Source organism: Phyllostomus hastatus, unplaced genomic scaffold (genome assembly GCF_019186645.2).
Source record: "Phyllostomus hastatus isolate PE091 unplaced genomic scaffold, TTU_PhHast_1.1 phas_contig_210, whole genome shotgun sequence".
In the NCBI taxonomy this organism is placed as follows: domain Eukaryota; kingdom Metazoa; phylum Chordata; class Mammalia; order Chiroptera; family Phyllostomidae; genus Phyllostomus; species Phyllostomus hastatus.
Genome location: NW_025333737.1, coordinates 6,258,457 through 6,284,487, shown reverse-complemented (window position 1 = coordinate 6,284,487; position 26,031 = coordinate 6,258,457). Strand labels below are relative to the sequence as shown.

At 38.3% G+C, this 26,031-nt stretch overlaps 1 protein-coding gene across 2 annotated transcripts in view; it reads left to right on the top strand.

Annotated features, from left to right (window-relative positions):
• Positions 1-26,031, top strand: part of MYO1D (myosin ID) — a 320,834-nt gene that overhangs the window by 120,449 nt on the left and 174,354 nt on the right. For both annotated transcript variants that reach the window (XM_045836252.1, XM_045836251.1), the window contains exons 15-16: positions 10,180-10,346; positions 18,608-18,815. In XM_045836252.1, coding sequence (XP_045692208.1) covers positions 10,180-10,346; positions 18,608-18,815 — 375 coding nt within the window. The remainder of the gene's footprint in view (positions 1-10,179; positions 10,347-18,607; positions 18,816-26,031) is intronic.

Here is a 26,031-nt window from a genome sequence, read left to right as displayed (position 1 = left end):
TTTTATTTTCTTAAAGAACAGATTTTTACTCATAACTGCTGCTGCTGACAAGTTTGATAAATTAGACAGCATTCTGGGGCTTGTTATTTTTAGTTCATTTTTATTTTTCTCTTCTAGTACTTTCCCTGTGTATTTTCTTCTTCATTATTATCTTTTTTTTTTAAACCAACTTCCTTTCTAAGAATTTAAATCCCCACCATTTCTGGTTACTTCAGTGTGGATAAATGAGGCAAATGCCACAAGAACATATCTGTTCAGTAGCTTTCTTTTTCTTTTTATCAAGATTCTTTGGCCTCAAGTAACAACAAATAAGCACAGTGTCCAGAAAAGGAGGGGAAAGGACATACCTCCAGAAAGGGAGGGGAAAGGATACAGATACCAAAGACTGGAATTCACTAGAACCCTTCCTGTTGTCTCTCAGCGTCTGTCTGCATGTCAGCTTTACCCTGCCCCACCAAGCGAGGAGGAATAGAGTGGAACAAAGAATTTTATAAAATATATAGTTATAAAATATGTTGTTTGTAAATACAATGTTTATAAAAATATATTATTTATAAATTTATTGTTTATAAAATAGATTTGTTTAATAAACTAGAAAAGAATCACTTTTCTAAAATTTACTTTTTAAAAAAATATTTATCTATTTTTTTAGAGAGGGGGAGGGAGGGAGAAAGAGGACGAGAAACATCAACATGAGTAATTGCCTCTCATGCGTCCCCTACTGGGGACCTAGTCCGCAACCCAGGCTTGTGCCCTGACTGGGAATCAAACCAGCATCCATTTAGTTCGCAGGCCAGTACTCAATCCACTGAGCCATACCAGCCAGGGCTAAAATGTACATTTAAGAAAAATAAAAATACTAGAATCATCTATAGTTTCTGTATCAGGAATTAGATTTGCTGCTAATATAAGAGACCCCCAAGTTAGTAGCTGAAATTTGAGAAACATTTATTTCTCTGTCCTGTAAACGGAGCACAGAAGAAACTATCACAGGATTGGTATAGTACTCTAAGGTGATCAGGGACCCAGGTTCCATCTATCTCTCTGCTGTACCATCCTAGGGCTTGTCACGCGTCCTCCTGGCCCAAGGTGGCTCCTGGGGCTTCTTCCCTTCTAAAGAGACTTCTTTAAAGCCTCTCACAGCACTTCAGATACATCTCGCGTGCTATACCTAGTTGCCAGGGAAGCTGGGAAGTGCATTTTTATTCTAGTCAGCTGTACACCCAGCTAGAAATAAGTATTCTGTTTCAAAGTGGGAAAAAGATACTGGATATGAGTTAGGCAACTAGCCTAACAGTCGTGCTACAGCTGCCCAATCTGTACATCTACGGAGGTGGGGGAATGAGGGCGAGAGCAGGGACAAGCAAAAGGATATAGACAATAGACAACAAGAAGATGGGTAGGGCAGAAACAAAGGAAAAATGTCAATTACATTTAGAATATACAAAATGAGGTGATAGAAATAAATCTAAATAATTGCTACTCACTATAACTGTAGATAGGCTAAACAGACTAGATAGGTGGAAAATCTACCTTACCTATAGAAGATAACTAATTAATACGAGGCAGAAAGATTATAAACAAAGAGGTAAATAAAGACATATCAAACCCCCACTCCTGCCCCCCCCCAAAAAAAACTGTTTAAAAGCAGTATTAATGTGAGAGAACATAGGATTTAAGGAAAAAAGTGTTAACACAGATAAAGAGACTGATAACAAAGTGAAAATACCCAGGATAATAAAACTATTTTGAGCTAGGTACCTCATAACATAGCATGATTATATGTGATCTCTATGAAGAAAAAGAAGGTGTCTCTGACTGGTGTGGCTCAGTGAATTGAGCACCTGCATGTGAACCAAAGGGTCGCCACTTCAGTTCCCAGTCAGGACACATGCCTGGGTTGCAGGCCAGGTTCCCCAATAGGGGGCGCAAGAGGCAACTACACGTTGATGTTTCCCTCTCTCCCTCCCTTCCCCTCTGTCTAAAAATAAAGAAAATCTTTTTTTTTAAAGCTGAAAATTTTTAAAGGAAAAATTGACGAGTACACAATCCTAGTGGGAGATTTTAAACCAAAGCTACCAGAAACTGATAGATCAAGCAGACAAAAACCTTAGTAAGAACGCAGAAGCTTTGGAAAACAGATGTAAACTTTTATCTAATAAATCAAAAGAACTCTGCATCCAGGGCATAGGAAACATATTCCTTTCAAGTATATATGGAACATTTGTACATGGAAGATTGACCACATGGTAGATCACAAAGAAAGTTTTAACCATTTTAAGAAATGTATATACAAATACATTCTCCATCCTCATAGCAAGTAAAATAAAATTCAGCATTAAAATTTTTAAAGTGTTTAGGAACTTTAAAAAGTTACTCTCTCAAGTAACTTAAGTTGAAGAAGAAATCACAATGGAAATCATAAAATATTTGGAACTGCATGACAAAGAGCTTGCAGGAAAGTGCCAAAGTATCCCCCTTGCTAGGCCTGTATAAAAAACAAGGAAGACTTCAAGTAAATAAGTTATCAAGAAGCCTGAAAAGGAACTCCAAAGAAAATTTGAAGAAGAAAATAATCTTAGTAGAAAATTTGATCAAATAGACAAACTTTGAATAAGACTGACTTTAAAAAGAGAAAACAGTATTATGAATGAGAAAAGAATACAACTTCATCTGTTACAGAGATTTTAAAAAGCTTCAGAATATTATGAACAGTTGTATGCCACTACCTGACTCATTTTATGAGATTAATATTGCCTTAGTACAGGTTAATATTAGAAAAATAAAATTAGAGATCAGTTTCACCTATGTACATAGACATAAAGATTTTAAAAATACATGAGTATTGCATTTTCTGGCAACATGGTGAACAAAGTGCCCACTAAAACCAACTGAAAACAACTAAAATGTTACATCAGTATAAAAACCAACTTCTTGAATGCAGCCATGAACTAACAAGGGAGCAAGGAATATGCACACCAGGGGCTGTAAAGGCAAGAGTTCACTGAGTGAAAGGAAAAATAAGCAGAGCGCTAAAGCTGCCTTGTGGGGATTTGTTGAAGTAGGTAACATTGAGTATAGCAGTTCAAAGCCAGGTTCTGGAAGTGAAGCCCAGGGCCTGCCCCAACTAGGGTGCCTAATAGATTACACACACACACGCACACACGCACACATGCTCACACACATGCCCACACCATGGTGGGTCTCCAGGGGGCTGCCTCCTCAAAGGGTTACTTCTAGAGTGAATTAGAAGTAATCCATTATTATCTTAAAAGAAAACTGCCTCTCTTGGCCCTTGACAGTGATCCAAGAAGGGGTGCTTGAAGATCCCTTGAAATTTTATAATTATAAGCTACCTGGGGAGCCTGAAAAAGTTCAAGCCAATAATTTAAAGTGGCCTGGGTCTGGTGTTGCCCCCAGGCATCTGATAGAAACTGAGAAACCTTCATACCAGACCTTAAAGAATTTCCAAAGATAAAGCTCTAAGGAAAATTAGGTGTTCCCAGTAAAGAATCACTACACACACAAAACAAGATAACATGCGAGAATCAGACGAAACAACAGAGTTAGACTCATGGGAACTACTTATACTGGAATTATCAGAAACAGGATATAAGAATGCTTAATATGTTTCAAGAAATGAAAGGTCTAAAAATATGAGAAAGAGCAAGTAACTAGGCCGTTGATAGAAATAAAAGCTAAATAAAGTTAAAAACTCAGTGGATAGGTTTAATATCATATTGTGTTGGCCAAAAAGTCTGTTATACATTTTTCTGTAAAATAAAAGACATGTTTTTTATTGTCACCAATAACTGTATTGATTTGGATATTTTGAGTATGTCGGCTATCTCCCATTATTGGCTTCTAGTGGTAGAGATCAGGGGTGCTGCTAAACATCTTCCAGTGCATAAGACAGCTCCACAGCAAAGAGTTATTTGGCCAAAATGTCAACAGTACCAAGAAACAACACAAACCATTTTGACATGTTCAACCCATCACAGCACCTTCTCCATTCACTGCACATATCTTCTTTTGCATTTCAGTTGCTTTTTTGCCTTTCTTGAAATAATAAAGCATAATATACCAAAAATGTTGCATATTTTCTTCCATCTTCAATATTAAAATGGCTGCACAAAAATTCACCAATTTTGATGTTTTTTTAAAATGTACACTGATATAACAGCTATCACTATATAATCTAACAAAATTGTGTTGAATGAAGTTAAAGACAACTAAGTGCTACTAGAGCCATTGTACGGAAAAAAATAAATGAACTTTTGACCAACTCAATATTAGACAAAGCTGAAGACACAATAGAGGAATTAAAGAAAAAATTGAAGAAACTGCCCAGGATTCTACTTAGGCCAAGAAATGAAACACGAAGAGACTTGGAAGATAAATTGAAAAGATCTAATGTGCAATTAGGTTGCTCCTAATCGGGGTTATACAAGGAGAGGAGAAAATGGACAGGGTGATGTTTGAAGAAGTCCTGCTGAGAATTTCAGCAGTCATGGAAGATGCCTCACTGCAGAGTCAGGAAGCACACCGCACCCCGGGCTGGAAGAATTAAAAGAAATCTGCATGTGGGCACCTCGTGAAAACCCAAAACATCAAAGAAAATGTCTTAAAAGCAGATTAGCTTCAAAGCAATAACAGGCTGAGAGAAAATAACTGTGAACCAAAATTCTATACCAAGAGAATATATTTTTTAAGAATAAAGATAAAATAAAGAATCTTTCTGAAAAATAGAAACAGAGTTAGAACTACACTGAAGGAAATTCCAGGAGATATACATCAAGCAAGAGCAAGAATGTATTACATGAAAGTCTGAAATGCCAAAAAGAAGAGCAAAGAAATAGGTAAATATGTGGGTATATATAAATAAACTGACTCTGTAAAGTAAAATTTTGTCGGATTAAAAATGCATAGTAGAATTAAATAGCACAATAATACCACATAAATAGGAAGGATGAATGACTATAATTCAAGTATTTAATGCCCTTGGTTGTTCAGAAAAAGAATAAAATATTGCTTGCATTAAAACTAATATTACAAATTCATTTTAAATTTTCTAGTGCAGTCATTAAAAGAATAGTAATGAGATTATAACTTCCAAACAGGGGGTGGGGCAGGGCAAGGACGGGGAGTCAAACTGAGAAAAAATAATCTGTCCTAAAAAACATAGGAGAGAGGAGATAAAATATAAGAAAACTAAGACAAGTAAAATGATAGAAATAAATCTAAATATATTAGTAATTACATCGAATATAAATGGATAAAAATTATCAAATCAAATTCAAAAGAATATAGATATATTACCATTTATTAATGATACCTTAACAGAAAAGTTGAAATTTTTAAGTCTAAAAAGATGTGTCAGACAAATTCTGACAATCTGGGATCACTTTGATCCAAGTTCAAGGCCAGAAGTGGTTCAGCAATGGACTGCCATCCCTGAAAGAGCCAAGTTGTTTCCATTCACTTTTAACTCCCAGGTTTAGCAATTCAGAATTCCAGACCATTTCTCAGTCCCACGTGCATGGTCTCATTTCCCAGCTTTCCTCCTGCTGGCCCCACAGGGCTGCCAGCAGTTATGCTCAGCCTCCTGGCCACCTCTTCCACAGCCACAGCAGCTCTTAAGATGAAAGCAGCCCTGTGGGCTGGCTTCACCCCTCTGGGTTTTCGTCTGATCCTCATCTTAGCTATCTTACTAGCTCTTTGTTGTATTTAAAAACATTCCCCACCACCCCCATCTTTTGTCTTTGATTTTTTGTAATGACTTCATCAGGTTGACAGGTTGATTTAATTTAATTTGAATTGTCTAGTCCTCCATCACCATAAGTACAAGAACCTGATGCTGCACTTTCCCAATCTACACAATGTTTTCAAATGCCTGTCTCATCTACCCACCTAGACTGTTAAGTCTTTTGAACATAGAAAAAGAGTTACACTAATTTTATATACCTCTTGATACCTGATAAAGCACTCTAAACAGATGGTCAGAAAATTATTAAAGTTGAATTTGCCTTTGACTCTATTTGACAGTATTCAAAGCAGGTTAAACAGATGAACATCTAAATACAGTGTCTTTTAGCTAATATGTATACTGATTGGTATGCTTTGACAAATGACATTTTTCACCAAAATACAGGGAGAAGCAGGTTAAAAAGCACAAGAAAGTAGAATCACTATTAATTTTATGATTTAACCTTCTTAAGACAGAATTTGTCAAATTTAGGATTTGTTAGGCTAAGTCAGTCTGGATATTTATAAAGGAAAGAGGAGGTGGCACTTATAAATTAAGACAGAATACTGATTAAATATAGAGAAAGTATTTCCGTGGACTGAGCTTGGGCTGCGAACCAAAGCATTGCAGGTTCGATTCCCAGTCAGGGCACATGCTTGGGTTGCAGGCCACACCCCCCAGCAACCGCACATTGATGTTTCTCTCTTTCTCTTTCTCTCTCCCTTCCCTCTCTAAAAAGTATTTCCACTAAATTCCTTATCTGAAGATTTTTATATTACTAAACAGGATGATGAAAGGTCCTTAAATGACCCTTAGTTTGTCATTCATGTCTAATTCAGTCTTACCACTTCCTGTGTATAATCAGCCAACACTAGTAAAATTCCATTCAATTGGTTTCTTTCTAGTAAAGTTTCTTATGCTACTCAAATGATACCTTATATTAGATTGTTTTGCCCACATGATTGTATAAATTATTGTGTTCAGAATGTTTTCTGTTTCACAATGTAATTTTCTTTTCAACCCAAGGGTCATTTAGAAGTATATATCTTAATTCCCAAACATTGAAGATTTTCTGATTACTCTTTGCTCATGATTTCTAGCTTAATCTCATTTAGTCCAGAGAAATATACTCTATGACATCAATCCTTAAAAAATGCTTAAGTTTTCTTTATATCTTTTTTAAATATAAAAATTTGTACTTAATATTTTGTGCATGTTCATTAGGTCAGATTTGCTAAACATTGTTGTTTAATTCTTTTGCACTCTTACTGATTTCTTTTGTTAATGTGGAAATGATGAAATCAGTAACTCAGAATTTGTCTTCTCCTTGTACCCGCAATTTTTGCTCTAAATGTTTTGAGAATTTATTAAGCTTATTTAATTTAGAACTGTTATTTCTTCCTAGTGTTTGAGTCATTTATCATTCTGAAATGTCTATTTCTGTATTGCTTTTTTTGCCTTAAAGTCAGCTTTGCATGAATAAAATAGGTTTGTATGGTATATATTTTCCACCCTTTTACTATGGCAAGTACATATGTGTATCTGACAGATAATAGATTCAGAGAAGGGAAAGTAACTCTTTACACCAATAATTAGGATATATGTGACCTCATTGTTCATCCAATAATAACTTGTTATCTTTAGTGTGCCAAGCTCTATGCCAAACACAGTTTTATATTTAAAAGGAGTTATGATCTAATGCACAGTACAAAATGGATTTGGCACAGAAGGATTTTTTTGCTAAGCTCTTTCTTAGAGTCACTGATGCTTATAGGTGGTTTTAACTTCTCTACTTATATACACGTAAGTTTTGAATGTCAAATATGGTCATAAGTGTTCATCTTTTTTCAGAAGCACAAACTAATGTAATAATAATAATGGCTGACATTTATGGAGCATTACTACATACCAGGGCTGTGTTTAATTTTTTCTATTATTGTTCTATGACAGTTGTCCCAATTTTCCTCTGTTGCTCTCCCCTGCTCCCTCCCAGCTACCCCTGCTCCCACAGTCAATCCCTACCCTGTTGTCCAAATCCATGGGTCATTTATACCTATTCATTGATTAGACCCTTTCCCTTCTTCCCTACTTCTCCCGTTCTCCCCTCCCCACTGGTCACTGTCAGTCTGTTCCTTGTTTCCATGCCTCTGGTTCTATTTTGCTTGTTTCTTTGTTTTAAACATTAGATTCCTCTTATAGGTGAGATCATATGGTATTTTTCTTTCACCTCCTGGCTTATTTCACTCAGCATAATACTCTCCGGTTCCATCCATGCAGTTTTGAAAGGTAGGAGTTCCTTCTTTCTTTCTGCTGCATGGTATTCCATTGTATAATTGTACCACAGTTTTTGATCCACTCATTTACTGATGGGCACTGAGGCTGTTTCCAGCACTTGGCTATTGTAAATTGTGCTGCTATGAACAGAGGGGTGCATAGGTTTTTTTGAATTGATGTTTTAGGATTCTTATGGGATAATCCCAGCAGTAGAATCACTGGGTCAAAAGGCAGATCCATTTTCACTTTCTTGAGGAAATTCCATGCTGTTTCCCACAGGGGCTGCACCAGTCTGCATTCCCACCAACAGCACACTAGGATTTCCTTTTCTCCACAACTTCACCAGCACTTGTTATTTGTTGATTTGTTTATAATGGTCATTCTGACCAATGTGAAGTGGTATCTCATTGTGGTTTTAATTTCCATCTCTCTGATGGCTAGCGATGTTGAACATCCTTTCATATGCCTATGGACCCTCTGTATGTCTTGCTTGGAGAAGTGTCTGTTCAGGTCCTTTGTTCCTTTTTCAATTGGATTGTTTGACTTCCTGGTGTTGAGTTGTATGACTGCTTTATATATTTTAGAGATCAAACCCTTGTCAGAGATATCCTTGGCAAAACTATTTTCCTGTATGGTTGGTTCTCTTTTCAGTTTGTTTTCATTAGCTATGCAGAAGCTTTTTAATTTGATGTAGTCCCATTTCTTTAGTCTTTCCTTTATTTCCCTTGCCCAATAGGATATATAGGTAAAAATACTGCAGCATGTGATATCTGAAATTTTACTGCCTATGTTTTCCTCTAGGACTTTTATGGTACCAAGTTTATGTTTAAGTCTTTTATCCATTTTGAGTTTATTCTGGTGTATGGTGTAAGTTCATGGTCTAGTTTCATCTTTTTCCATGTACTTTCCATTCTAGTTCTCTCAACACCATTTGTTGAAGAGGCTTTTTTTACTCCATTGTATGCTCATGCCCCCTTTGTCAAATATTAATTGACTGTAGAGACATGGGTTTATTTCTGGGCTCTCTATTCTGTTCCGTTGATCTGTGTCTGTTCTTATGCCAGTACCAGACTGTTTTGATTACATTGATCTTGTAATATAGTTTGGCTTCAGGTATTATTATCCCTCCTACTTTGTTCTTCTTTGTCAAGATGGCTGAGGCTATTTGGGGTTGTTTTTGGTTTCGTGTACATTTTTGAAATATTCTAAATCTGTGAAGTATGTCATTGGTATTTTCATAGGGATTGCATTGAATATGTCGATTGCTTTGGGTAGTATAGACATTTTCATGATGTTAATTCTTCCAAACCATGAACATGGTATATACTTCAATTCATTTGTATCTTTCTCAGTTTCTTTCTTCAGTGTTCTGTAGTTTTCCCGGTGTAGGTCTTTTACTTCCTTGGTTAAGTTTATTCCTAGGTACTTTATTTTTCTTGTTGTTATAGTAAATGGAATTTTTTTCCTAGTTCCTCTTTCTGATATTTCATTGTTGATATAAAAAATGCCTTCAATTTCTGAATATTGACTTTGTATCCCACTATTTTGCCAAATGCACTTATTAAGTCAAGTAGTGTTTTTGGTGGAGCTTATAAGGTTTTCTATGTACACTATCATGTCCTCTGCAAATGATGACAGTTTTACTTTCTCCTTTCCAATTTGGATGCCTTTTGTTTCTTTTTCTTGTCTGATTGCTGTGGCTAGAACTTCCAACACTATGTTCAATAAAAGTGGTGAAAGCGGACACCCTTGTGTTGTTCCTGATCTTAGGGGAATCAGAATATAAAGCTGTGCTTAATGTTTTACATCTTCACCACAGTTAATCTTACCACAGCCCCTGCCTTTTGTATTATCCCTCTTGTTACTTTTAACCATGTTTCCATAAATATACAAAAAGCCAATATTTACATATCTCAATTATTTACTCTCTAGTTTTATCCCTATTCCTAAAATATAATAAAATAAAATTTTAGCTAAATGCATAAACATTTCCAATGTGGAATTAAAGGAGAAGGAAGAATAACTACTTATTCACAGTTGTATGCCTGAGAAGTTAGAAGCACAGAGCTTAGTTTGACACAGTTACCACTAAATGCACATTACTGTCCTTAGTCTGCAATTTTTCTGAAACTTAACCATTTGCTGATTTCTTTCTATAGGAACCATATTACGTACGTTGCATCAAACCCAATGACAAGAAATCCCCACAGATATTTGATGATGAACGCTGCCGGCATCAAGTCGAGTATCTTGGACTACTGGAAAACGTGAGGGTGCGACGGGCAGGATTTGCCTTCCGCCAGACATATGAGAAATTTCTTCACAGGTGAGAACAGATTCAAAGAAACCTGACAGCACACTGAGAATTAGAGTCTTCCCCACGTATGACAGTGCAAAACATCCAAATATTTGATGAGTGAACAAAAGAGTTGAGGAAATGGCAGATATGAAACATTCCCAGAATCAGCAGAAGGAGTCTTCCTGAGTTCGTGGTTTATCCTTTGCAAGGAAATGTGGGCATCATAGTGTAGCAGGAAGCACAGTGATTTGGAGTGACATGTAGGTTGGAATCCTGGCTGTGCTACTCACTTGCTGCATAATCTTCAGCCAGAAATGTAATTTCTTTGATTCTATTTCTGCATCTGCAAAATGAGTATAGTAACACCTGCTTCATAAGGCTGTTGTTTTTTTGTTTTTTAAAATATATTTTATTGATTATGCTATTACAGTTGTCCCATTCCCCCCTTCACTCCCTTCTACCCTTTTCACTCTCTCCCACCCACATTCCCCCCCTTAGTTCATGTCCATGTGTCATAAGTTCTTTAGCTTCTACATTTCCCATACTATTCTTGCCCTCCCCCTATTTCCTACCTACCATCTATGCTACTTATTCTCTGTACCTTTTCCCCCCTCTCCTCCTCCCACTCCCCTGTTGTTAACCCTCCATATGATCTCCATTTCTGTGGTTCTGTTCCTGTTCTAGTTGTTTGCGTAGTTTCTTTTGGTTTTGTTTTAGGTGTGGTTGTTAATAATTGTGAGTTTGCTGTCATTTTACTATACATATTTTTTTCTTTATCTTCTTTTCTTAGATAAGTCCCTTTAACATTTCATAAAATAAGGGCTTGGTGATGATGAACTCCTTTAACTTGGCCTTATCAGAGAAGCACTTCACCTGCCCTTCCATTCTAAATGAAAGCTTTGCTGGATAGAGTAATCTGGGATATAGGTCCTTGTCTTTCATGACTTGGAATACTTCTTTCCTGCCCCTTCTTGCCTGTAAGGTCTCTTTTGAGAAATCAGCTGACAGTCTGATGGGAACTCTTTTGTAGGTTACTGTCTCCTTATCTCTTGCTGCTTCTAGGATTCTCTCCTTTATCTTTACCTTGGCTAATGTAATTATGGTGTGCCTTGGTGTGTTCCTTCTTGGGTCCAATTTCTTTGGGATTCTCTGAGCTTCCTGGACTTCCTGGAAGTTTATTTCCTTTGCCAGATTGGGGAAGTTCTCCTTTATTATTTGTTCAAATAACTTTTCCACTTGTTGCTCTTCCTCTTCCCCTTCTGGTACCCCTGTAATTCGGATGTTGGAACATTTAAAGATGTCCTGGAGGTTCCTAAGCTTCTCCTCGTTTTTTTGAATTCTTATTTCTCCATTCTTTCCTGTTTGTTTGTTTCTTTCTTTCTTCCTTCTGGTCCACTCTATTGTTTTGAGTCCCAGTTTCCTTCCCATCACTTGGTTCCCTGTGCATTTTCTTTCATCTCTTTTATGGTAACCTGTATTTGTTCATCTAATTTGTGACCAAAATCAACCAATTCTGTGAGCGTCCTGATCACCAGTGTTTTGAACTGTGCATCTGATAGACTGGCTATCTCTCGGTCACTTAAAAGGATGGATTCTGGGGCTTTCATTTGGTCTTCTGTTTGAGCCATCTCTCTCTCTCTCTCTCTCTCTCTCTCTCTCTCTCTCTCTCTCTCTCTCTCTCTCTCTCTTTTGGTCTGGTCGCACCTGTTATGGTGAGGGGCGGAGCCTTTTCAGGCCTCAGTTTGCTCATGTATAAAAGGGGGGTAATAACATTAACTGTTTTGTGAGGTTGCTAGAGGATTAAAGGAGATAATATATAAAAATCACTTATAATAGTACCTGGTATATATTAATCACTCAACTAATATAAGATATGATTGCTGTTGCTATTTCTTGTTAATAATAATAATGATAGTTGACAACTGGGACTCATAAAAATAACGTTTTAAATTCCATCTGTGCATTTATTTGAAAGTATTTATTGAACATTTCCTCTGTTCTACACTGTAGGTTCCACAAAAATATGATTAAATAAATACATAAGATAGTGGATGGTCAGACGAGTCTCTAAGGAGATTATAAGGACAGGAAGTAATTGGCCACACAAAGATCAGAGAAAAGGGCAGGTGGGGCAGAGGGTATAGCAGGGAAGGCTCTGTTGCTGTGGTAAGTGTTGTGTGTCAGGTACCAAATGTGGTCCATGTGGTTGGAGGATGCCGAGTGACAGGGCAGTGGTATGAAATGAGATCAGGTTGATGAACAGGTACCAGATCATGTTAAACTTCGTAATCCAGACTAAACAGTTTTGATTTTGGCTGAAGATGATAGAAAACCATTGGTGGATATTAAGCAGGGAGTGACACAATCTTATGGATACTTTAAGAGATCACTGTGTTTGTTGTGAGCATAGAAGGCAAGGTAACGTTCATGGTTTCTGTTGCAGAAGTCCAGGAGAGATGGCTTAATGATGGACCTTTGAACAAGGGATCACTGTAGATCTAAGAGTAGTGGACAGATTTGGGATGTGTTTTGGAGGAAAGGTGACAAGTCATGTTCATGGTTTGGCTAGATGAGAAAGGAATGACAAGTAGATTTTGGCTCAAGCATGTGGCTAAGCATGGTACCATTTGCTGAAATAAGGAAGATTGGGTAAGAGAAGTTTGAGGAGGGGGGCATGGAATGGAGGGACAAAAATGGAATCAAGTTTTGTCTCTTGACTGGGTTAAGTTTGAAATGCCAACTAAGCACTTGGGTAACCACCAGGTATACAAGTGCATATCTGGAGTAGGCTGGAGATAGAGATTTTTGTGATTTGTATGTAGATTATGTATAAAGTCTTGAAACTTGCTAAAGAAGAGGAAGAAAGTCATGCTACACTAGGTTTGTGGTCTGACCTGAAGGAACCAGCAAAGAGGGAACAACCAATAAAGTAAAAGACCAGGAAAGGGTTATGTCACAGGAGCCAAGAGAAGGCATTTCAAGAACAAAAGCACAGTTACCATATCAAGTGTTGCTGTGCAACACTTACCAAGTAAGATAAAAGCAGAAGCTTAACTATTAGATTTGGCAACATAGAGGTCAAAGGAGAAAGGGCTGGGCAGAATCCAGTTTGAGGAGGGCAGGAAAGTGAAGTGAGGAGCTGGTTGCCTGTAGACAAGTCAAGAATCTATTAGAGCTGCGAAAAATAGAAGCAGCAGCAACTGGAGTAGGACGTGAGGTCAGAAGCTACTAGAAAATATTCATGTGCACGTGGGGATGATTCAGAACAGAGGGAGAAACCAGGGACCTCGGAGGGAGGTCAGTGTAATAACAACGTCCTTAAGACATAAACTTACTTTGAGGGAACAAGGGATTTTGCAAATGTACATCTTTACCGACTTTTAACCTCTTTTTGGACTTATTTTACTTTCAACTCAAAATGTGTTGTGCTTTTTTGGTATGGAAGACATGCTATAAGGATTGGATTATGTTTTCTAATACCATAAAAACAAAAGAGAACAGATAAAAAAGAACTCTGAATTTTAAACATAGTGGTCTCAGTAGTGCAAGCTTTAATTTCCCATTCCCACTCCAAATAATATAAAATAATATTCCCATTCCCCAAGTAATATAAAATATATATAATTAAAACCAAGTACAGTATTTTTCAGACTATAAGACACACACACACCCCAAATTTGGGAGGAATAATGGTTGTTAATGTTGCTGTTGAGTTCTGTTTATATTTACATTGGTGAAATATGTTATTTATGTTATTAAATATTTTACCACATTTTTTGCTTGAAAAATTTTTTTTCCTATTTTCCTCCTCTAAAACCTAGGCACATCTTATGGTCTGAAAAATATGGTAAATGCACAGCCACACTATAGAACCAAAAGGGGATTCTCAGTGAACCTTGAAAATGTGAGTCACTCCTAACTATATGAAGCAGATGGGAAGACCCAGCAGTAAGCCAAGGTTGCAGTTTAGCTGGCCGGGGAAGACTGCCTTGTGAGGCTTGAGCTGCCATTCAGGAAGCTGCCCCAGCTGCTGTGCTGGAGTTTACACAGCTGCAGCACTGGGAGGTTGCCAAAATGGCCAGGACAAGTCACCCCCTAGCAGCTGCAAGGGAAACATCATAGGCATAATGGCCAAGACCCAGGAAGCAAAGGGAGCCACCTTACAAGAGGCCAGCAAAGGCCCAGATATGCACATAGCCAGAAGTGCACTTGCTCCGGGCCCCATTGCCAGATAGTAAGAGAGCCATATCTGAACTCAGTTGGCTTCTGAGCTTACAGTCCTTAACAGTACATTGCCTCACAATTGAATGTAGGGCTTTCTAATCAAAGGAAGTAATAAACTGGGATAAAGAAAACTTAGTCCACCCTGGTCAGGTGGTTCAGTTGGTTGGAGCATCATCTTATACACCAAAAAGTTGTGGGTTCTATCCCTGGCCAGGGCATGTACCTAGGTTGTGTGTTTGATCCCTGGTCAGGTCACATATAAGAGGCAACCAATTGATGTTTTTCTCTCACATTGGGGTTTCTCTTCCCCTCTCTCTCTTCCTCCCTCTCTCTCTCTCTCTCTCTCCCCCCACCGCACCCTTTCCCTCACCACCACCCACTCTTTCTCTCTATCTCTCCTTTCCTCTTTTTCTAAAACCAATAAACATGTCTTCGGGTGAGGAGTAAAAAGAAAGAAAAAAGGGAAAACTTAGGCTATCCTAGAGGAAAACAGAGTAGGAAGCCACAGTGGGAAAGCACACCTAATAGAAAATATAAAATGAGAAGATGAGAACATCGAAACGTGTTAATAATCAGAAATGTTTTAAATTACTCTTTAAAGGACAGAATAGTGGAAAGACTGAAGTCTGTCTAATTACTAATTATTTGAGATTAGCTCCTCTCTAGAATCATCTCGGGAGGTAAGGAAGATCGTCTCGGTGGGGTGTGCATCTGGGAAATTCCTGTTCTGCAGGCTGTGTCTGCCTCCTGCTTTATGTAAATAAGTTTGTTCAAACATAGAAAATGGCCCTTTTTTTTGGTCACATGGACTTTACAGTGGGACATGGGGTAAAATAGAAGGGGTGTAGGACATTAAGCTGATGTTTCCAGTGATGGAGAAAAAGTAATATTTCCACACTGAATTTTTGCTTTGAGATTTGGCAGATTTTCTATGTAAGCTAGCTTTGAACCTAAATTTTTACTTGTCACTTTTCTTTTCATTCTTTTATTGAAAAAGAGAAGGCTTTTTAAAATGTGTTAAGAACCTTAGATGCTGCTAAATCATCCAGGGATGTAAAACTAGTTGTCAGAAAGCAGGTGAGTTCAGCTTTTTACTTTGCACATTTGGGTTGCTGGATTGCTGGAGAACTGGCTGGGGTCGGGCCCCTCACTGTGAGGAAGAAAGGAGGATGTCTTGACCCGGAAGTGTTCGCTGAGCAGTGTGACTGCAGGGTTGTGCCCGGTTTCTGCAGCGTGCCAAAGCTTCAAGCACACAGTGTTCCTACCCACGCTACAGCCCAAGTGTTGACTCTTACTCTTGTTTCATAATGAATTTGGAAGGCTTCTGATTTTGTTTCCCTTTTCACATGATATTGTATAATATTACCTCTCTCTTTCATCTAATTTCTATTTCTGTCCCTATCTGGCAAGTGAGTAGACTTTTAAATGTATTTCCTTCCATTTTTTTCTTTCACTCAAGAAATATCTATTTCCTTGTCATATGGCAGGCAATGTGATATATAGTGGGGAACAAAAGAAAGTCCCTTACTCCATGGAACCCAGAAACTAATGAGAGAGACTGGCATTAGACAGATAAACCCACAAATCAATATGATGAATGTTGTAAGAATAAAAGGAACCCAGCCAGAGGTATTAGAAAGGAATAGTGGATGTAAGGATTGAGACTGACGAAGGAAGATTAAGGTAAGACTGAAGGATGAGAAGGAGCCAGCTTTTCAATGAATAGATTTAAAAGCATCCCAGGCAATGGGAACAGTATATACAAAGACTCTAAAGCAAGAAACCGCAGCACACATTACAGGACCCTGAAGAAGCCTCGAGTGATTGGAGTAGAGGGATGGAGAAGAGCAGTGGAAGGTCAAAATGAGGGAAGGCTTTTTAGAAAACTATTCTGGCTGCTGAGTAAGCAGAGTGCATTACAGAGCAAATGGAAGATAATTTCAGGATTCTATTGTAATCTTGACAGTGACTTGGAGTAGGATTGTGGCAGTAAAGAGCAGAAAAGTTGAACTTGGAATATATTTTGGAGGTAGAGCCTATAGGACTTAATGATGGATTTGAAGGAATGATAGAAAAGAGAAGGGATCAGTGTGAGTCCCAGGGTTCTGGCGTTAGTAACTGAGGGCATTGAGGTGGGGAAGATTGAGAGAGATGTTTAAGATGTCTTCAGGATCCAGGTAAGCAATGGATATATGAGTCTGAAGCTCAGACCTGAGATCTGGGCTAGGGATAATAAATTCATGAACTGAAAAATAAAGCAGATAGAGCAGATGAGGTGATGTGGAAGAGTGTACATAGAAGGCAGAGGAACTGATGTGAGCCCTGGGGAGCTCCAACATCTGGGTCCAGTAATAGAGGAGTAGTAGCCAGAAAATGGGATTGAGGGGAAATATCCAGAGAGAATGAAGGAAGTAGGGAGAGTATGCTGTCACAGGAGCTACAAGAGGAGCTAGGAAAGAGAGAGATGACAAGAAGGGGTCGGATGTTGCTTAGATGTACCATATATTTTCTTAACCAGAAATGTGTAAAACTAAAAGTCTCCTGAAAGGCACAGAAAAAGAGTCTCAAAAAGATAGAAAGCCAGCTTGTGTTCTTGGATAGGACAACTCAACATCATACATAAATTTAATTACTGCAGGAACCTGATAGAAATACCAGAAGGATTTTTTGTTTGTTTTGTGATTGTTTTTCCCTGGAACTATGTAAATTGATTGTGAAGTTTATGTGGAAAAACAAATATGCAGAAGTAGCCAGAAAGAATTATTTAAAAAATACTAAAATATACTTTAACATCTATAAATAGAACCCTGTGGTACTGATGCACAGAGGGACAGACAGTGCAGTGAAACAGACCAGGAAGCCTAGAAATGAACTGAGTGCATACGAAATTTGGTAAATGATAAAAATGACATAATAAATCACAGGGAGAAAAACAGACAGTTTAGTAAGTAGTGTTGGGAATAGCCTTTTATCAAAAGATAAAATTGGATCCATACCTCATTCCATATACCAAAATAAACTCCAAAGGGATCAGAGATAAAAGTAAAAAATAAAACCATACATGTACTAGAAGAACACACAAATGAATTACTCTGTAACCCCAATGTAAGCAAAGTCTTTCTCACTATGACTGAAATTCAGATGTATTATATGAGCAGCAGCACCAAACTTGACTGCAAGTATTGAACAGGTTTGGGCCTGCGGGGAGGGGTAGGTATTCCTGTGGTAGGCAGCCTTCCAAGCTGGTCCCAAGATCCCCACCCGCTAGTATTCACCCTGTGGGATCCCCTTCCCTTGAGTATGTCCTGGGCCTGGTGATTTACTTCCAGCAAAATGTAATGAGACGAAGGTGATGAGAAGTCACTTGTGAGATTAGGCTGCAGAAGGCTGTGACTCTGTGACTTCCATCTTGCTCACACTTACGCACTCATGAGGCTGGTGTGCGGTGAGTGCCCCGTGAGAGGCCCACGTGGCAAGGAACTGTTGGCTGCTTGTCATAGAAACGCAGTTGGGTTTTTTATATTCATCTTATAGGCAGAACACCGCTTAATTTTCTGTCAGCGATAATAGCTTAATTGGCTTGATTTCCCTTGAAGCAAGTATATTGTTCATAAGTAATGTTAGTTTTGTTCTTTTCCTAATCACTTACCAGTTTGCTTATTAATCTCTCTGTGCTGGCTACAAAATTCGTAATACAGGCATCTTGTCTTGTTTCTGTTTGTAAAGAGGAGGGTTCCAAAGTTGTCCCTTTACGAATGATATTTGCTGTAAGTTTTTGGTAAATAGCCTTTATTAAATTAAGAAGGTACTCTTCTAGCCCTAGGTTAATAAGGGTTGTTATCATGAAGGAGCATTATATCTTATTGAAGGTTTTTTCCATATCTCTTATCAGGCTATTAAATTTATTTCTATTCATAGTTTGTTAAGAACTTTTTTTTCCATATTCTGATGACTGTTTATTTCTTTATTTGAAGCATCTTGAATTTGATGGAATAGTTTTTTGTATCTATTGAGATCATACTCTTTTTCTCTCTTAACCTGTGCCCTGGTCTTTTTTCACCCAGGTATAAGATGATCTCGGAATTCACCTGGCCCAACCATGACCTCCCTTCAGACAAAGAAGCTGTCAAGAAATTGATTGAACAATGCGGTTTTCAGGACGATGTAGCTTATGGAAGGACCAAAATTTTCATTCGCACACCCCGAACATTGTTTACCTTGGAAGAACTCCGGGCCCAGATGCTCGTAAGGATTGTCCTCTTTCTGCAAAAGGTAATTTGGTGCTTTGTAGACATGGAGAAGGCCTTGCTTTGACATTCTTAAACAACTGTTGAACATTTTCTTAGATTCAAGAAATGTTCACAATGGTGGTGTTTTTTGTTGGTGGTGGTATCTGCGTGTATCTCAGGATGATTTCTGTTGCCTTCACACATGGAAAACTTACTTGGCTGTTGGAGGCTCAAAATCATTTTATCCTCAAAACTTGGAAGACATCGTGTCTTCTGGTATTTAAAGGTGGAGAAATGTCTGAAACAGCCTGTTTTTTGTCTCTTGTAGTTAACTGAGTTTCCCTCAGCTTAACTGTATAAAGGACTTTTTCATCTTGTAATCTTGTAACTCAAAAGTTTTGCCAACATGTTTGAAACAACCTCCCTCATCCGTCATTACCCACCACCCACGCTCGACTGAGGTGTGGAATGTTGACTAATGATGGGCATTAGATCATGGTACCTGTCATTGATCTGTGCAGGGCCCCGTTCTCATTTCACTCACTCACACATTTCTTTTTATTTCCTCATACCCATTTTCATACTTTCCTTATGAAGCATTTCAATGTCAAATATTATATATGTGCCGTTTCTTCATATAAAGAAACCATGTGCCTCTGTGAGAATGTCCTAGGGATATATATATATATCAGGAGAAAGGTGGCTGGGCCGTGCAGACCCAACTGGTCAAACTGGTGCCAGGTTCCTCTCCAAAGTGACCCTGCCAGGCTGCACCCCACCAGCAGTAGGTGGGTGCTATGTGCCCACATCCTGGCAGTGTCATCCAGCTGCCTGCGAGTGTTGCCAGACTCATAGGTGTAATGACATCTCATTGTTTTACTTTTTATTTCTCTGGTTACTGTTGAATTTGAACATCTCATTAAATACTTGTTTGCTTTTTGGTTTTTTGTGTAAACTGCTCGTTCATATCCTTTGTCTATTTTTTTGCTGGAGTTGATGTCATATTCTTGTTGATCATCAGGAATTCTTTGACTACTTTAGACATAAATCTCATATTCACTTTAGACATTACAAATAGATTCTCCTATTCTGTATGCATTCTAATGAGCTTTATAATATGCGTTGTTGAAGAGAATCCTTAATTTTGACATAATCAAATTCTTCAGTATTTCACCTTATATTTTGTGCTTTGGAATTTTGTTTAAGAGAGCTTTCTCTGTCTCTAGGTCACAAAGATGCTATCCTATACTTTCTTCTATGAACTGTCTACCTTTACCTTTCACATTTAGGTCTTTAATCCATTTATAATCCACCTATGTATGTGGTTTTAGTTAGAAACCTGGTTTCATTTTCTTCTGTATGGTGAGCCGTTTTTCTTAGTACCATCTACTAAGCAATCTGCCCCTTACCCATTGATATTTTATTTTATATTAAATATGTATTCTGTTTCTGAGTGCCCTGTTCTGTTTTTATATCTGCCTGTTTCTGCACTAAGACCGCACAATTTTTATTGTAGTGCCTTAGTAGATGGTAAAATAAGTCCATCTTCTCTACTCTTCTATATTAAGATTGATTAACCTATACATAGGCCTTTATTCTGCAGTGTAAATTTTAATGTATATTTGTTATATTCATTAAATTCCACAATACTTTCTGTTAGGACTGTACTGAATTCATAGATTAATTTGAAAGGATTGACATTATTACAATATTGAATCATCTTAAGAGTATAGAATTGGCTTATATAAATCATTTCTCTCTTGGACCTTTATACTTAGAGATTCCTTATGAATTCATGGTTAATTCCTGGATATTTTATTGTTTGTGTTACTGCTGGGAATTTTTTATGGTATTTTGTACATGGCATTGTTGATTCAGAGAAATAATGTTGGTTTGTATGGGTGTACCTGTGTCTAGATGAGACCTTTGATATATTTGTTAATTCTGTTAGTTTTTCTGGATAAATGATTCTATCGTGTGCAGATAATGGACATTTTCTCTTCTCAGTTGCCAAGATGTTTCTAAGTGTTGGTCTCTTTCATTTATTTTGCCTAGAATTCAGAAAAAAATCTTGGAATGAAATGCTGAATTCCATTGCATCCTAAAACAGTTTCCTTCTATTATTTTTTTTCATTGCTTTCACTCAGTTATGTTTTCTTTCTCAAGTTATGCTAGTAAATTGGCATGTTTGGAGCTCTGCGCTCTGTCTGCCATAGTACATTATTTTTATGCCTCTGTTGCTCAGTGCTTACCAGTGATGTTTTTATTCTTGTTTTGCATGTCTGATACTTTTTCTTCTTTATACCTATCCAGGAGGTTGACTCAGGCTCAGAGTTTGGCCCTGAACTAGTATGGTCATCCATACCTGTCATGACATACCATACGAGACATACCTGTCAGTGTGTTTGGGACAGCCTTGGTCTGTGACTCTTTTGTGTTACAGCTATTAGTAGTATCCCTTTCATTCTCAACACTGTCCCAGTATGGATGATAAACTGTCCCCTGAACTCACTCTCTATCGTTTGGTGACTGGTAGAACGCTCTTCTTAAATCTACAGGGACAGTTTGTTCTTTCACAGTTGTCAGCATCCCACAGACTTCAGCCTCTGGCAGCTCTGCTAGCCATAAACAGGACCCACTCCTCTCCCTTCCAGCCCCACGGCCAGCCCTTACATACAAATTGTTACTCCAGGTTTTCACACCTGCTAGTGCTCTTCCTCATTCATCCTCTCTACAGCACCTCTGCTTTCTTTCTGGTGAGAAGTTGGAATTCCTACCTAGAAAAGAGATTCTGGAGGCAAAGGGATGACTGCTTCAAAAACCACCACCTGCGCCATGGAGGGGACGTTGTCCAGGTTTCTCTGGGATGCGGGTCATGCATTCCTCAACCACGAGGCAGTGTGTTCAGGAACAGGGACCTTCCTCCCAACTCTCAGGCAGACCATGCTGGGGGCTGCACATGCGATCTACTGATTGCGTTCTGTAGACTGCTCCTCGGGTATGAAGTTAGTGGAAATTTCCGTCAGCTTCTGGGAATAGATCACCAGTCACCTAACTTTCCAAGTGATGTTTTCACATTTTCTATATCTTTATAGGAATCTAATGGAAAGTTAGGAGAGACAACATCAAAGGTACTATTTTAGCCCTGGTCAGTGTGATTCAGATGGTTGGGCATTGTCCCACAGACCCAAAGGTCATGGGTTCAATTACTAGTCAGGGCACATGCCTAGGTTGCCGGTTCAATCCCTGATCTAGGCACATGCAGAAGGCAGCCAATCGATGTTTCTCTCCCTCTTTTTCTCCTTCCTTTCCTCTTTCTCTAAAAAAAGAGTAAATTATTTTTTTTAAAGGATGCTATTTTAAATAAGAATCTCCAACCATTGGTTTTTATTTCCTTTTTTGATTAAAAAATAGCTTGTATTTTTCTCTGATTAGGTAATTAAAGTATGCTCGTTGTAAAAACAAGTTCAAATCACACAAAAAAGTATAAGGAAAACCATGGAAAATCACCTAAAATCGCAGCATCCAGAGGTAGCACCATTAACGTTGTGGTACCATTCTCTGTGAGGTCTTTCTATGCATATATCTAGGCCTGTATGCTATGCTATAAGTGAGGTTGCAGCTCATATGATGTTTTTTATAATCGCCTGTCTCTTTTTCTACACTATTTTATTACTCTTTTCCCCACATTTACCTTCTCTGCCCACATCTTCTCTTTTCTCCTGTGTCAAGGGTCCCCAAGACCACTCCCAGTTTCACTGACTCACTAAAAGGACTTACAGGACTCAGTGTATAGTTGTACTCATGAGTAAACTTTATTACAGAAAAGGATGCAAAGCAGAGTCAGCAAAGGGAAAAGGCACATGCGGGAAGGCCCAGAGGAAACCGGGAGCAGGCTTGCAAGAGTCCTCTCCCAGGGGAGCTGCACAGGACATGCTCGGTTCCTCCGGCAGTGGTTGTGACAACACACGTGCCAAGTGTGACCTACTGGGAACCTCACTGGAGCCTCAGTGCCCAAAGTTTTATGCGGGGGGCTGGTCACAGAGGTACCTCTGCCTACCTTGTACCAAAATTCCAGACTCCCAAAAGAAATTCAGGTATTCAGCATAAACCACACGGTTTATACAAGCAGTTTAAGCTCATTAAACCACTGTTATTTAGGGAAGGTTTTCTATCAGTGTGGGAAACTGTTTACCAGTCAAGTTCCCAGGCACCAGCCAAGGGCCAACCAGCCTTGCAAGGGGGCATCAGGACAGCAGTCTCAGGCCCACTGCGTTAACTCTCTCCTGGGCGCCACACGCAGTCTTCCCATCATTGTGATAGACTTCCTTACACATAGACCTTCCATACTGTTGCCTTCATTTCTGTGCACTGGATTCCTGGGAGCAAAGTTATTGATTAAAAGGTATATATGTTTGTAACCATAATGGATATTAACAATTCACATTTCTGCCCACAATGTCAGTGAACTCTTTCCCTACTTTTTATTTGTCATAGTGCTGTTCATTCCTTTAAGAACAGTCAGTTTTGGAGGTTCTGGGTTTAATAAATATCCGTGATTCTGCCTCTTCCAACTTGTCATTGAATCTTTAATAAAGCACAGAAAATGAATGAATATACACTAAAAACCAGGTTCTCATATGTGAAAACCTATTATGATATACTATAATAAACGCAGTATGATATCAGCATAGGAATTGAATATGGAATAAAACAGTAAGAACTGAAACATATTCAAGTATATATGAGAATTTAATAGTAGACAAAGGCAGAATTTCAATTTAGTAAGGAAAAAAAACAGGAATTTTTTTTATTGAACCAAATTAGAACAGCTGGTTATTTACCTAGGATGAAGCAATATTGAACTCCTATATCATACCATGAACAAAAATAAGTCCCAGATCTATAAATGTTTTGAAGAGTCCCAAAAGTTATAAAGAAAAAGATCAGACACACTTCATTATATTAAGTGAAACATTTCATGTTGAAGAGTGTACCATGAACAGAGTCAAATGACAAATGGTAGCTTGGGAAAAATAATTGCAGCACATAAAGTTAAAACATATTATATATAAGTAGCTCCTTCAGATTTGTAAAGGAGTCCAGTAGAGAAGTGCCACGCATATTGAAAACAAGTAACAGAAGAGGCAATCCGAAAGACCAGTAAACCCACCTTGGCTGGAAGTCACAGATGCGAAACTGTCGACTTGAAGGATAGGCACTTCTAAGACTTTCTGTGTGCATCATCAGATGGCTTCCAGAACGGCTGCACCGATTTACACTCCCAACGACTAATGCATGATAGGTCTTGTCTCACTGAAGCGCTGGCTGTCATTCTTACAAACACCCTTTCTGAATGACCTAAAGCCTAATAAATGTTTAGCCCAGACATTGAAAAAGCATGTTATAAAAATCCCAGTTGTAGTCTACAAATCTTTGCATAATTAAAAGAAAGGAATCAGTGTAGCCAAGATCACTTGTCTCTTCCTTCCATCATACATAGTTGCCTCACCCACATAGCCTCTATGTTTGAGTTGGTGTGTGTGGTCTTCACGTTACACTTGAACGAAAGATCAAATGAGACAGTATGTCTAGAGAGCACTGAAGAAACTATTTCAAGTTTTAGAATTTCGATGTAAGCAAGGAAGCGCTGAGAGACCAGTCAAGTCAGTTCAGAAGCAAGCACATGGGGCTGAGTTGAAGTGTGGAGTGATGGCTGTGTTGTAAGGCCAGTCTGTCCTGGGTAATTTTGTTGCTTTAGCTTTTTTCCTGCAACCTGGAGCTTTCTGGTTTTGGATTTATCATTCATCTTCTGTGTGTCATAATCATTAATTCCCAGAAAATAGGATACTTTTTTGTTGTGTGCCTGGGGAAATCCTGAAAGAAGTCCACAATTCTGACTGTTAATGAAAATACTGCACCAATGCATTAGAGCCATGATTCTCTAATATTTTATACTCATTTTGTTTAAAATATGTTGTTGTCATGGAAGAAGGATTGGGTATAGGACCCCTCGATAAACTCCCTTATTTTTTTGGTCCATGTGTAGTTCTAAATTTATGTTCTTATTCTAGGAAATCATAGGTCAAGATCAAAAGTGTATATAAGGTGAACTGAAGATGAATTCTCAAAGAAAGATAGAAAAGGATGGGGAAGCTTATCTTTTTTATTGCTGTTGACAACAAATTTGGAATAGTTTGACAGATTTGAAGAATGGCTTTCTTGACTCACACATATAACAAATACGTGCCTTTGTGAACTGGGTCTTTATTTGGGGGGAATTAGTTCTTTCAAATGGCACCTTGTAATTGATAATGAACAGAAATCTTAATTAGTCACCATGTCCTATATAAGGGGAACCCATAAAAAAACAGAATTTATTTATTAAAAAATTGTGTATTTATTCTTACATGTTTAAACTTCAGTCACCTTCAAAGTACTCTTCATTTGATGCAATACACCTATTGTGACGTTGCTCAAAACAGTTTTTGAACTCATCAATTTTGATGCCTTTAATGTTTCTGGTTTTTGTTTCACCTCTTCCACATCAGTAAAATGTTTCCCTTTAAGGACTCTTTTTCATCTGGGAAATAAAAAAAGTCACTTGGGGTAAGATCGAGTGAATAGGGAGGGTGGGGCACGGAGAGGCCATGCTATTTTTGGTCAAAACTGCTGAACACTCAGTGCAGTGTGGGCAGGTGTGCTTGTAAATCACCCATCATGAAATGGGCAAACATGTTGAAAGAGTCTTCAGAAATAATTCACTGAAGTTTCACACAGCCTCTCACAACACCTCCAGCTAGTACGCTGATCCAGATGGGTTCCTCACTCACTCACCTAGCTGGGGAAGCCTGTACTACAGGGGGCCTGGCCTCCAGAAGATACTTCTGGGGTGTTTTGGGTCCCCCTCATACTTGTATCATCTCAGATTGCACAGCTTGGACCCTAGCTCTAGGGATGGAATTGTCCTTTACTGCGTGCCCTGCCTAGATACGAGGTCCAGGCCCTTTCTCTGCATATACCAAAGACTACTAAACATAAGACATTCTTTTTCAAAAGAATATCTTTAAGGCTCTAATCATCTTCCTCCAAGCAATTTGTGGGTACTCTGAGGTCATAGTTACAGTTCATGAATTTCACAGCAGCAAGACCTGCCAGCCCTTTGGAAATTGAAATCATGTTCACCCTGGACCTGCTCCACACCATGCCATGGGTTTTCTGGTTTTTGTTCCAGTCCTCAGTGTCACTCACACCTTATA